At 39.1% G+C, this 14,247-nt stretch overlaps 1 protein-coding gene across 6 annotated transcripts in view; it reads right to left on the minus strand.

The window, feature by feature from the left end:
• Window positions 1-14,247, minus strand: part of PHKA1 (phosphorylase kinase regulatory subunit alpha 1) — a 168,770-nt gene that overhangs the window by 112,461 nt on the left and 42,062 nt on the right. For all 6 annotated transcript variants that reach the window (XM_040467720.1, XM_040467719.1, XM_040467718.1 and 3 more), the window contains exons 7-13: window positions 14,109-14,207; window positions 12,950-13,096; window positions 11,703-11,756; window positions 10,098-10,220; window positions 6,639-6,734; window positions 4,734-4,841; window positions 2,940-3,018 (exon numbers count right to left, since the gene is read on the minus strand). In XM_040467720.1, coding sequence (XP_040323654.1) covers window positions 2,940-3,018; window positions 4,734-4,841; window positions 6,639-6,734; window positions 10,098-10,220; window positions 11,703-11,756; window positions 12,950-13,096; window positions 14,109-14,207 — 706 coding nt within the window. The remainder of the gene's footprint in view (window positions 1-2,939; window positions 3,019-4,733; window positions 4,842-6,638; window positions 6,735-10,097; window positions 10,221-11,702; window positions 11,757-12,949; window positions 13,097-14,108; window positions 14,208-14,247) is intronic.

Here is a 14,247-nt window from a genome sequence, read left to right on the forward strand (position 1 = left end):
TTCTACCAGACGTTTAAAGCAGAGATAATACCTATCCTTCTCAAGCTGTTCCAAAAAATAGACAGGAAAGGAAAACTTCCAGACTCATTCTATGAAGGCACTGTTACTGTGATTCCTAAACCAGACAGAGACCCAGTAAAAAAAGAGAACTACAGGCCAATATCCCTGATGAATATGGATGCAAAAATTCTCAGTAAGCTACTAGCAAATCGAATTCAACACCATATAAAAAGAATTATTCACCATGATCAAGTGGGATTCATTCCTGGGATGCAGGGCTGGTTCAACATTCGCAAATCAATCAGCATGATACATCACATTAATAAAAGAAAAGATAAGAACCATATGATCCTGTCAATCGATGCAGAAAGGCCTTTGACAAAATTCAGCAACTTTCTTAATAAAAACCCTCGAGAAAGTCGGGAAAGAAGGAACATACTTAAACATCATCAAAGCCACGTATGAAAAGCCCACAGCTAACACCATCCTCAATGGGGAAAAACTGAGAGCTTTTTCCCTGAGATCAGGAACACGACAGGGATGTCCACTCTCACTGCTGTTGATTAACATAGTGTTGGAAGTTCTAGCATCAGCAATCAGACAACAAAAGGAAATCAAAGGAATCAAAATTGGCAGAGATGAAATCAAACTTTCACTTTTTGCAGATGACATGATATTATACATGGAAAATCCGATAGACTCCACCAAAAGTCTGCTAGAACTGATACATGAATTCAGCAAAGTTGCAGGATACAAAATCAATGTACAGAAATCAGTTGCATTCTTATACACTAATAATGAAGCAACAGAAGACAAAGAAACTGATCCCATTCACAATTGCACCAAGAAGCATAAAATACCTAGGAATAAATCTAACCAAAGATGTAAAAGATCTGTATGCTGAAAACTATAGAAAGCTTATGAAGGAAACTGAAGAAGATATAAAGAAATGGGAAAACATTCCGTGCTGATGGACTGGAAGAATAAATATTGTCAAAATGTCAATACTACCCAAAGCTATCTACACATTCAATGCAATCCCAATCAAAATTGCAACAGCATTCTTCTCGAAACTAGAACAAGCAATCCTAAAATTCATATGGAACCACAAAAGGCCCCGAATAGCCAAAGGAATTTTGAAGAAGAAGACCAAAGCACGAGGCATCACAATCCCAGACTTTAGCCTCTACTACAAAGCTGTCATCATCAAGACAGCATGGTATTGGCACAAAAACAGACACATAGACCAATGGAAGAGAATAGAAACCCCAGAACTAGACCCACAAATGCATGGCCAACTCATCTTTGACAAAGCAGAAAGAACATCCAATGGAAAAAAGACAGTCTCTTTAACAAATGGTGCTGGGAGAACTGGACAGCAACATGCAGAAGGTTGAAACTAGACCACTTTCTCACACCATTCACAAAAATAAACTCAAAATGGATCAAGGACCTGAATGTGAGACAGGAAACCATCAAAACACTAGAGGAGAAAGCAGGAAAAGACCTCTCTGTCCTCAGCCACAGCAGTTTCTGACTTGACACATCCCCAAAGGGAAGGGAATTAAAAGCAAAAATGAACTGTTGGGACCTCATGAAGATAAAAGCTTCTGCACAGCAAAGGAAACAACCAACAAAACTAAAAGGCAACCAACGGAATGGGAAAAGATATTTGCAAATGACATATGGGACAAAGGGCTAGTATCCAAAATCTATAAAGAGCTCACCAAACTCCACACCCGAAAAACAAATGACCCAGTGAAGAAATGGGCAGAAAACATGAATAGACACTTCTCTAAAGAAGACATCCAGATGGCCAACAGGCACATGAAAAGATGTTCAGCGTCGCTCCTTATCAGGGAAATACAAATCAAAACCACACTCAGGTATCACCTCACGCCAGAGTGGCCAAAATGAACAAATCAGGAGACTATAGATGCTGGAGAGGATGTGGAGAGACGGGAACCCTCTTGCACTGTTGGTGGGAATGCAAATTGGTGCAGCCGCTCTGGAAAGCAGTGTGGAGGTTCCTCAGAAAATTAAAAATAGACCTACCCTATGACCCAGCAATAGCACTGCTAGGAATTTACCCAAGGGATACAAGAGTACTGATGCATAGGGGCACTTGTACCCCAATGTTTCTAGCAGCACTCTCAACAATAGCCAAATTATGGAAAGAGCCTAAATGTCCATCAACTGATGAATGGATAAAGAAATTGTGGTTTATATACACAATGGAGTACTACGTGGCAATGAGAAAGAATGAAATATGACCCTTTGTAGCAACATGGATGGTACTGGAGAGTGTTATGCTAAGTGAAATAAGCCATACAGAGAAAGACAGATACCATATGTTTTCACTCTTATGTGGATCCTGAGAAACTTAACAGAAACCCATGGGGGAGAGGAAGGGAAAAAAAAAGATGTTAGAGTGGGAGACAGCCAAAGCATAAGAGACTCTGAAAAACTGAGAACAAATGGAGGGTTGATGGGGGGTGGGAGGGAGGGGAATGTGGTTGATGGTTATTGAAGAGGGCATCTTTTGGGATGAGCACTGGGTGTTGTATGGAAACCAATCTGACAATAAATTTCATATATTAAAAAAATTTTTAAAAAGGGTATGAGAAGAAAGGAGTACTAACAGAAGAAGCACAGAAGTAATGTTCGGAAAGAAAGTAGAAACAATCAGGAGGCTACAATATCATGACAATGAAAAGACTTTCCAGAAGTAAGAAGTGGTTAAGCGTATCAAATAACATCATTTATTAAGCATTTGTTCATGATTAAGATTAATAGCAATCTTGAAACCAAACAGAACCAAGTTAATTGTATACTTTTTGAGGCTGAACAAAACACATGATAAACAATAAAGCCATCATTTACTGGTACAAAACAGATCTTTAATATAAAGTTTTAATGCTGGGAATAAGAATCCATACCTTGAACCACAACATCTGGCTTTGGTACAGTAGAAAACCTTCGATTCAGGGGATCAATTTCACCAGGAGCTAAAAATCCCTAAAGAAAAACCATAAAAAGATTGTTACATCTCAACCAAAAAAACCTAAATTTTTTTAGGTAAGTAATTTATTTGTACAAGGTACCTAAATTCATGCTTTTTCCACTATAGCCTTTCAGGGGCGTAAAAAGCTAATGTTTGAGGAGAAAAAACACAGCAGTGCCAAAACCTCACATCATAACCTGTGAGAGGCAGGTATGGAAAGAAAACAAATACCTTCTAGTGGTGGCCACAAGTTCTTTGCTGGAAATAGATGGGGTGTAAGTGATAAGCAGAAAGTTTTTTAGCTAAAACTCCACCTTCTCTGGATGCATATAATTAGATAATCAAATCACAGTGCTTATTATCAATAATTTAGATCTTGTTTTCTCATTTATTCATGTGACTGTTATGCTTTATTCTCAGCATATATCTTTTGACTTGAATTTCTGTCCTTGCTGAAATGGGACGAATTCACCCATTTGCTCTTAAAAACACCATTCATTTCCTCCTTTTTCACAGCATTTAATTTATTTATAGCACTGAATGAGAAAGTCATCAGGTAAGGATTATTTTAAACAAATCTTTCTGCTCATTATTGCTACATTCTTAATAATATCAACTAAAGATAATCAAACTTTTATGCTGTACACCTCAAACTCACATGGATGTATGTCAATTATAGCTCAGTGAAACTGAGAAAAAAAACCAAAATAGAACAAAAACAGCTGCAGAAAATAGTCACATATAAACAGGTCAAAGAGACTGGCTTAGAAAGGATAGCTAAGTCCCATCTTAGATCTTCTAGGAGCCTCAGTTATAACTTACCATAATAACCTACAATGGGGAAATAGATTTGCCGGTAAATCTGGGAAACTTCGAGAAAGAGAATGCTTACAATAGCTCAAAATATCAAAAATAAGCTGAACATAAAGTACGAAATTCTCAAGTGCTACATTTAAGAGCTGTTTCAACAGAATTTAACATAAAAAAACATTTAAAGGGCCCCTTAACAAAAATAAACAAACAAATTTTTAAAAACTATGATGTTCCTGGGCCACCTGGGTAGCTCAGTTGGTTAAGCGTTAGACTCTTGATTTTGGCTCAGGTCATGATCTCAGGGTTCATGACTTTGAGCCCCACACTGGGCTCTGTGCTGACAGTGAGGAGCCTGCCTGGGATTCTCATTCATTCTCTCTCTCTCTCTCTCTCTCTCTCTCTCTCTCTGCTTTTCTTCTCTCTCTCTCAAAATAAAGAAATAAAAATTAAAAAAAACTATGATGTTCCCAAACACTTGTCATGGTGCCTAAGATTATCTTATGAGCTTACTCAATTAAATAATGAAACATCATATTGCTTGTAAAAGTTAGTACTTAAATCCATTATCAGTCAACATTACTATCTAAGCACAAGTGCATTCATCAGTCACCAGGCAAGGCACTAGGGGAGTATTTTGAAAGAGTAAGATCTAGGCCCTGATCTCAGAGCAGCTCTAAGTATAGTACCAAGGTAGGAAGCCCTACGCAGTATGAGAGACATGGTTGCCAGGGGGAAAGATTTTTGTGAATGATTGGCCATATTCCCACTCTAAGCACCTGACCTAGAGGAAAATATATAATTAAGGCAGAATATAAAAGGCAAAAGGTATATCCAGATTTAATGAGCTACTCACAAATCTGATTCTTGCAGTGATTAAGCAGAAAAAAAGTGGAAGAGGCTTGATACTTCCCCTTACCTCTGCCATCAAGCTTCCTAAGATGTACAGAGACTGACCCCACATATGGGGCAACTTGCCCATGGGGACTCGGTCCACAGTGTGAGGATTTTGATATTCTTCGTCAACCTAAAAGAAAAGATAAAGAAGCCACACAAAAGATAATAGAAGGTTAAAGATACTGGACAACAAAAGGGCTGAATCTGGATCGTGACTCATACCCTGTAAAACAGTTATATATGCAACGCACCGAAAAGTTAAGCACTGTGACTACAACCTAGGGTAGTGCTCCTTTGTAAAAAATGTTTATTTATTTTTAAGAGAGAGAGAGAGACAGAGAGAGACAGAGTGTGAGTGAGGGAGGGGCAGAGAGAGGGAGACACAGAATCCAAGCAGCTCCAGGCTCCGAGCTGTCAGCACAGAGCCAATGCGGGGCTTGAACTTGTGAGCCGTGAAATCATGACCTGAGCTGAGGTCGGACACTTAACCGATTGAGCCACACAGGCACCCCGGGAAGTGCTCCTTTAAATGTAGGTACATACAAATCACCTGAGGATCTTATCCAAAGGCAGATTCTGACCGAGATTCTGAGTGTGGAGGAAAGCCTGAGATCTGCATTTCTAACAAACTTTCAGATGGTGCTGCTGATGTTTCTAGAAGTTTATTACATCCATCCCCACCAGGATGGAAGATTACAACCCTCCCATGGCTAATGCTCCTTCATAATGGAGAAGAGGAACAATGGTACTCCCAACTGGCATGGTGGGAAAACGGAGACCTACAACATTTTTCAAACCTGATCTACTCAAACAATCCCATATTACTGGCCTCAAAACAGAGAATACCAAATCCTGACAGTTTACACAGAACATCGCTGTACGTCTGCCTACTGATCTCCATATCATTCCTAACCTTAAGGTTTGGTCTTTAAAAATAAATCAATATCTGGGGGTGCCTGGTTGGCTTAGTCGGGTAAGCTTCTGGCTCTTCATTCTGGCTCAGGTCATGATCTCTCGGTTTGTGGGTTCAAGCCCCACATCGGGCTCTGTGCTGACAGCATGGAGTCTGCTTGGGATTCTCTCTTTCTCCGTCCCTCTCTACCCCTCCCCTGTTCTGTCTCTCTCTCAAAATAAATAAGCTTTAAAAACATTTAAAAAATCAGTCTCTGAACAATTAATTTTTTTAAATTGAGGTATGGTTGACATATAAAAAGGCCATGCATATTTACTGTATGCATCTTAATGAGTTTGAGGATAAATATACACCCATGAAACTACCATTGTAATGTTTGGTCTTGCCCTTGTCTCATTATGCAACAGTGCCATAACCGAGACTGCTTTAAAAATTTATTTTCAGGGCGCCTGTTTGGCTCACTTGGTTAAGTGTCCAGCTTCAGCTCAAGTCATGATCTCCCAGTTTGTGAGCTCAAGCCTTATATCAGGCTCTCTGCTCTCAGTGCAGAGCCTGCTTTGGATCCTCTGTATCCCTCTCTCTCTGTCCCTCCCCCATCATGCTCTCTCTCTCAAAAATGAAAATAAACATTAAAAAATTATTTTCATCGTTTCATGTGTCTGTTGGCCATCTGGATGTCTTCTTTGGAAAAGTTTCTATTAATGTCTTCTGCCCATGTCTTCACTGGATTATTTGTTTTTCGGGTATGGAGTTGGGTGATGGGCATTGAGGAGGGCACCTGTTGGGATGAGCACTGGATGTTGTATGGAAACCAATTTGTCAATAAATTATATTTAAAAAATAAAATAAATTATTTTCAAAGGCGTTAAATCATATTTTTATCATCTTATACCTAAAGACAAATTTTTAGAACATGAAGATCAGAAAGTTAAAACTGGTTTGACTCAAATGAGGCAGTCCTGTGGAGGTACTGCTCTTCTCCCAGCTCTGTGTAATGGTACTTGTCCAGCTCACCTTGTCCGGAGGCACACTATACAGCTCTGGCAAAAGTGGGACTCCATTTTTGCCCTTGATGAGGACAGTTTCAAGAGCCTCTCTATATTCTTGAACCTGTAGATAAAGGGAAAAAAAGTTTATAGAGTGTTCCCTCAGGAACTCAAGGAGTGTTGTAGCCCAAGAGAGTCCTAATGCAAAGGAACATATTCACCTGGTAAAATGGAGAAGAAAGGAAAGTAGCATTTGAGAAATGCTTATTGCAGGCCAGATACTATGCTAGGAGTTTTGCGTACTTGAACACATTTATAATTTTTACAACCATCCTAGGAGGTATATGCAGTTAAAACCTTTTTACTGAAAAATGAAAGCTCAAAGACGTTATGAACTCGTGGAAGATCATGCAGAAAGTGTAAGGTTGAGCCTGGATTTGACCTCAAGTCAGCCTGTCTCCAAAGGCCTGTTTTGATCCACTATGTCCTATTCTAAACATAGCTTCTTGCCTTTACATGTACTGGCTTTTAAAACTGTATTTAAGGGGCGCCTGGGTGGCGCTCAGTCAGTTAAGTGTCCAACTTCAGCTCAGGTCATGATTTCAGGGTTCTTGAGTTCGAGCCCTGCATTGGGCTCTGTGCAGACAGCTCAGAGCCTGAAGCCTCCTTCAGATTCTCTATCTCCTCTCTCTGTCCCTCCCCTGCTCATGCTCTCTCTTTCTCTCAAAAATAAACAAACATTAAAAAAATATTTAAAAACTGTATTTTACCTGCTAAATTTTCTATTATAGTGAAGTTCACATTTTTTTGCTTAATAATTTGTGGTAGATTAGTAATGCCTAAAAAGCAAACAAGACAAAACAGACAAAAAAAACCCTATGATAATTTATGGTGGGGAAAAAACAGTTCTAACGGTTGTTTTGCAAACACAAATTTATTCTGATGCATTTGATGTATGAGGGAACAATTTGAGCATAACATAAATTTGACATTTGCTTACACACAATTGCAAGAGTATACACTCAGCTGAACTGAGCTGTGTAAGAATACCCAAAACATACACACGCACACACTTCAGGAGGAAAATAGAACCACGCTCATCCACGTTTCGTGTTACAACTTTCTGTCCAATTTCAGACAACATTCCTTCTACCACTGCATAGTAACTTCTGAGCTGCTCCCTTTTCATGGCCACCCTAGGTACATGACTCTGTGCCTTCCTGTTTCTTTAATTTCCTTTCCTTTCTTCACAGTTTATTTTTTAATTATTCTGTCTGTTCTGTGTTCTTTTTCTCTTTCTCCTCACTCTCGTGCTATCTTTCTTGTTCTCCTCCTCTGGCACACAGAGTGGTGGGTATGAGAGCCCAGCAGGTCACCTGGCAGGAACATGGATGCATATGTCCATGAGCAAACCTTAGGTCTTTTACAAGGTACAAGTGTCATATTGTGATATTTATGTATTTCTTAACCATTCACCATGCATAAAGTTACAATACTGTGTTTATTAGGTTCCTATTGTTTTAAAATTTTTTAATGTTTATTTTATTATTTTTAATGTTTTATTTATTTATTTATTTATTTAAAAAAATTTTTTTTTTCAACGTTTATTTATTTTTGGGACAGAGAGAGACAGAGCATGAACGGGGGAGGGGCAGAGAGAGAGGGAGACACAGAATGGGAAACAGGCTCCAGGCTCTGAGCCATCAGCCCAGAGCCTGACGCGGGGCTCGAACTCACGGACCGCGAGATCGTGACCTGAACTGAAGTCGGACGCTTAACCGACTGTGCCACCCAGGCGCCCCTGTTTTATTTATTTTTGAAAGCAAGAAAGACAGACCGTGAGTGGGGGAGGGGCAGAGAGAAAGGGAGACACAGAAGCTGAAGCAGGCTCCAGGCTCTGAGCTGTCAGCAGAGAGTTTGATGTGGGGCTCGAACCCGTGAACTGTGAGATCATGACCTGAGCCGAAGTCAGACACTTAACTGACTGAGCCAGCCAGGCACCCCAGGTTCCTATTGCTTTGTATATATTTCTGACAAACTTTTTAAGTGTTGTGTCCCAACCTCATTTTCCCATGAGCCCTATAGTTTTTATTTCTCAAATATGCAGAGCATGGTGATCTTCAAGAAACATATATGTCTTATTATAGCCGAACTGACCTCCCTTGTTCTTACGGCATATCTTCATCTGTAAAATTAAAAAAAAACTTTAGGGATATTTTCTTCTTTTAAGAAAAACAAAAAACTATTTTCATTGTATACAGAGAACCTGAAGAAGTCAGTGACTATACTTGGACTACTTAATAGTTACTACGGAACCCAGACAAAAGAAAAGAATAAAAAAGAATCCAGGTCTCTCAACTCTTTTTTCCCCCACAGAGTCCAAAAAACCTGTGTGTTTTGTAGTTGGTAGGCACGTATAATAAATAAATCTTTCTTTGAGTAAGAAAGGTTTTTGAAATTCTGTGGATTTTCCACAGTTCTGTGGAATTTGAGAAGGAGGGAGAAAAATGGTAGAATCAAAATAGGGTGGGTTATTTCTATTACTGCTTATCTTATTTGCCTTCTCAAAAAGGGATATCCTTTAATTTACTAAAATTTAGAGTAAAACACTTTATGGCCTCTGAAACTTTGGTGTAACCCTATTACTTAAACTCATATTGGCAGTTACAGATTTAAAAAAAGTTAATGTTTATTTTTGAGAGAGACAGAGAGTGAGCAGGGGAGGGGCAGAGAGAGAGGGAGACACAGAATCTGACACAGACTCCAATCTCTGAGCTCTCAGCATGAGCCTGATGTGGGACTCGAACCCACGAATTGGGAGACCATGATCTGAGCTTATGTTTAACTGACTGAGCCACCCAGGCACCCCTGGCAGTTACAGATTAATATTGGCCAAAGCATTCAAATTACACAGAATTATGTTTTATGTAGCTAAGTATAAGGGACTTACAAATGTGCTGGATTCATGTCCAAGCTTAGACCATGGTCAATTTGTAGAATGCCGAACACTAAACTTACTTGATTAAATTTCCCAGTCTCACTGTTTTCCAATGATGGTTTCTAAATTACTTTATTCATGTAGCCCCAAAAATGATGATGACCACGTTTTTTGGGGCAAGGACAGGGTATGAATGGGTTGTTGTTGTTTTGGGGTTTTTTTTTGGGTGGGGGGCTAAAGTCAGAACATCATTTCCGAGATTTAAAAAAAAGACATACAAATCCAAGTACCTCTTATAACTGAGGCAAGTGGACAGGGCTTGTTATTGTGCTCTCTGTACTTATTAAAGGTCAAGTCTGAGCAATGGCAATATCCAGGTCTTTCAACTCTTAACCTAGTATCCCCAACTGCTAGTCTCTAGAAGACAACTCTGTCTCTTCCCTATTAGGGAAGAATTCCATTTGGTCACAGGGTCAGCACAAACAGTAACTGAAAGAAGAAGACATAACAAAAACATTCTGCTGAAAAGCTCTTTCCCCAGCATATTACCTGTTCTGCATTGCCACTAAAGACCCCATCAAGAATAAAGTATGTCCAGAACAATGGCCATTCACACTCAATGTTTTCAAATAACTTCAGCTCAGATGGTTCATAGTACAGACGGTTGGGATCCTGGTAAAAACACAATAAACAAAGTCTATTTTATCACTGCAAATTCAGACACATATCTTTAGTTCAGAGGTATCACAATACAGCCTTGCAGAGCGTGTACACACCCCTCCTCCCTTAGCAAGTACTTTGTGATATGACTTGTAACCCGTAGAACTGGGATAAAAATGACAACATAGGCAAGTATGTGAAGAAGTGATATTAATTCCTAATAAACATGGGTTTGGTTTTGTATTTGTTAAGTTTGAGGTAGCAGCAGAACGTATAAATAGAAATGCTTCAAAGGACAGCAACAGAGATGAGGATTTGGGAGTCATCCTCGTACAGGTGACACTTGAAGCACAAGTTACAAATGTAGTAGCTACATATAGTGAATAGATGACCTGAGAACGGAATCTTGGTTATGCTCTCATAGTTTGGTGAGGAAAAAACAAAAAGAATGAGGATAGTGTAGAACTGTATAAATTAAATAGGAAAAGAATTTCATGAAAATGGAAGGGTAGGTAACAGTAATGTACTACAGAGAAGGCAAGTACAATGAGGAGTGGGAAAAGGCTACTGGATTGATCACTTGGGACATTCTGATGGTATTTCAGAGCATAATTTTTATAGATCAGTAGAGATAGAAATCAGCAGGACTAAAGAATAAAGGAGAAGAAGGAAAGTAGACCAGAAGAGTTTGAGCTCGATGATTAAAAAATGTTTACATTCCTAGTGAAGTGCTTCTTATTGACCATTCATTCCCTTTAGTAATACTTAACTTTCTCCATTGATAATTCCAAGGAGAATTTTTGACAGGTGGAGCAAAAGCAAGTTAAACTTTTCAAGATCAGGTACTGTTTAGAACCAACCAACCACAAAAAGGCGGAAGGGGGAAGAAAGTGCTATTGAAGAAAAGATTTTTCCCTTTGTAACTATTAAATATTTGGGAGGAAGATACTTTGAGACTATTCAAATATTCTGTTTCTGCTTAAACTTTCACCCACTGATTTAAGTGTCTGTCAGTAGCTCTTTCCTGAAACTAACCAGCTGCAAGAGGTGGAAGAACTACACCTTCCTCTATTTTATTTAATCCATAAAGGCTCACAAATAGAACTTGGCAACTAAGCCCAACAAAGGTAGGAAACATTAGTTACTGTAACCTATTTAGTGATTATTTTATTTTATATATGTTTTTAAAGTGTATTTATTTTGAGAGGCAGAGACAGGACAAGTGGGGGAGGGGAAGAGAGTAAGGGAGAGAGAGAATCCCAAGCAGGCTCTGCGCTGCCAGTGCAGAGCCTGATGCGGGGCTCGAACTCATGAACCTGTGAGATCATGACCTCAGCTGAAACCAAGAGTCAGATGCTTAAGCAACTGAGCTACCCAGGTGCCCCTTTAGTGATTATTTTAAGTACCACCAGTGAGTTAAATATTATCTGAATGAGACTGCAAACAGTACTGACCATGCTACCTTGGACTCATTTTGGGGGAAAAGAAACCCACCTCTTTGGGAGTTTTATATCCATCTCGTAGAAAGCGACAGCAACCATAACGACCCTGGAAACCCAAAGAAAAGAAACAGTGGAAGCATGCACATTGGTATAGCCATATAGTCCATCAAATACAGTCTTTGCAAGAGCTACATGGGCCAATCTATCACCAATACATATACAGTATTTAAAAAATAATAAAATATAATCTAAAAAAACCTTTGATAACAGCCCAGTAGCAGAAACTGATTTCAGAAATCAATGTGTGTTCAAGTGAGGGCTAAGTTACAGGCTCTTCCCTAAAGCAGAGTTTCTAATAACTCTTTCATCACTTTCCACCATAGGATAAGTCTGTAACAGCCCAATTACTATGTGGGCTGTTCACACAGCTCATAAGAGATGAGAGGCTCAAAGAAAAAGACAATATATTTTAAAAATTTTGATAATTTGAGACTTAGACAAGAGTTGCAAAAACAGTACAGAGAGTCACCACTACCCTTCAATCACTGTCCCTTTATATTAACTTCTTACATAACCACATAACATGAACAAAAACTAAAAAATTAACCTTGGCACAAGACTATTAACCAAAGTACAGAACTTATTTGGACTTTGCCAGTTTTTCCTTCTTTCTTTTTAAATATTTGTTTTTGAGAGAGAGAGAGCGAGTGAGTGCACAAGTGAGCAATGGGCAGAGAGAGAGAGAGAGAGAGAGAGGGAGACACAGAATCTGAAGCAGGCTCCAGGCTCTGTGCTGACAGCTCAGAACCCACGATCTGCAAGATCATGACCTGAGCCGAACTCGGACGCTTAACTGACTGAGCCACCCAGGCGCCCTGCCAGTTTTTCCACTAACGGCTTTGTTTTTTCTTGTTCCATATCCATTTTAGGATCCCATTCCATTTAGTTGTCATGTCTCATTAGTCTCTTCCAGTCTGTGATAGTTCCTCAGTCTTTCCTTGTCTTTCATCACCTTGACAGTTTTGAAGAGCTCATCAGTTATTTTGTAGAATGGCCCTCAATTTGGTTTTGTCTGATGTTTTCCCATGACTGAGATTACGTGTTATTTGCATGGATACCACACTGGCGCTGTGCACTTCTCAGTGCACTGTATCTGGGGCCACATGATGTCAATATGCTTTATTACTGGTGGTGTTAACCCTGATCATTTGGTTAAATCGTTGACTCAAGGCTCCCAAGAGAATTAATTTCTCTTTAAAGTCAAAGCCTTAAAGAAAAGAAGAGCACATATGGACATACCTGAAGCTTGGTGATGATTTCTTGCTTTGTAAGCTCCACCAACTGGCTATCTTCTACTGCAAAGGCTGGGAACGAAATAACTGAAAGTAGACTAGCATCTACCTCTTTGGATGTTGAAGCCCGGGGGAGTAGTGAATTAAGGATAGACTAAAAAGAAAGAAAGAAGTCAAATGTGGCACATTAGTAGTTAAGTTGGGATTATAAAACTAACAGCTTTAATTTCAAAAGATTTATGTGGAAAAGGATCATTCAGGAGAAAACCCAAAGATTATTCAATAATAATGATTCAATTAAATTCAATATTGAATTCAATGATAATTCAATAATAATTTCTAAGTGAGAGCTTAGAAAACTAGTTATTTGTGTAAATAATCCATTGTCTTAACACTGTTCTCAATGCTTCCCAATCCTGGATCTTAAGCAGCTACTAATGGATGAAGAATACACTAACATCATCTTGCCCATAGTCCCCTTGCTCCATTGGCCATTTAAGGGTAAAGATAAGAGAAAATGTAGCTGCTGAGAAGCAAGATGTGGAAGGCTCAGCTCCTCAACTGCTGACATTTATCTTTTCCAAGGAAAATTTCACATTTTAAAATTAGAAGATGAGTTTATATTCATTATGGGTATCTAATCAGAGTTTGAAGGCAAGGAGAAGGTCATCTTGCCAATGAGAAGAACGTTAATCTTTCAATACAGAGAGTAACCCTAAACAAAACTGAAGATACGTATTTTTGCCACTTAAACAGTCTAATCTCCAAACATCTCAGCCCAGAGCCAACTGGGGACAAAAGAATATTTCAAAGCCACTATCAAGAAGAACACTCAAAATCACTCACCTCTTGTTCTCTTGGCATATTTAGAAAAGGAGATATTCACGAGTAGAGCCCATAGACCCTTGATATGACAACAGTGGAGAATTCTGCACAGTATGGTGGGATCCCTTTATAACCATGGATGAGAGAACAGGACTGTGATCTATGTTATAGTTCATGCTATATCAGGCTTATCTCAGTATAGGAAGTTTGGATAAGACATTTTTGGCCCATGATAATAAATCAGATTATGTACTCTCAGGTCTTTTTATTCTAAAAGCCATGCTAATTCTGAGTCTGGGTAAGAATAAAATTTTCTATAATGTGGTCCATTATTCTCTTACCTGGCAGTGTTGTACTTCATCAGCCAGGACATGGATAACTGATTGGGGCCCACCTTTCACACCAAATAGGTCCAGTTCATCTAATGCTTCCAGGGCTGCCTGTGAAGGACAAAGAAAGAAAGACCATTTTTAGCAAGAG

This window comes from Herpailurus yagouaroundi, unplaced genomic scaffold (assembly GCF_014898765.1).
Source record: "Herpailurus yagouaroundi ecotype Mexico unplaced genomic scaffold, PumYag 67569, whole genome shotgun sequence".
NCBI classification, from domain to species: Eukaryota; Metazoa; Chordata; class Mammalia; order Carnivora; family Felidae; genus Herpailurus; species Herpailurus yagouaroundi.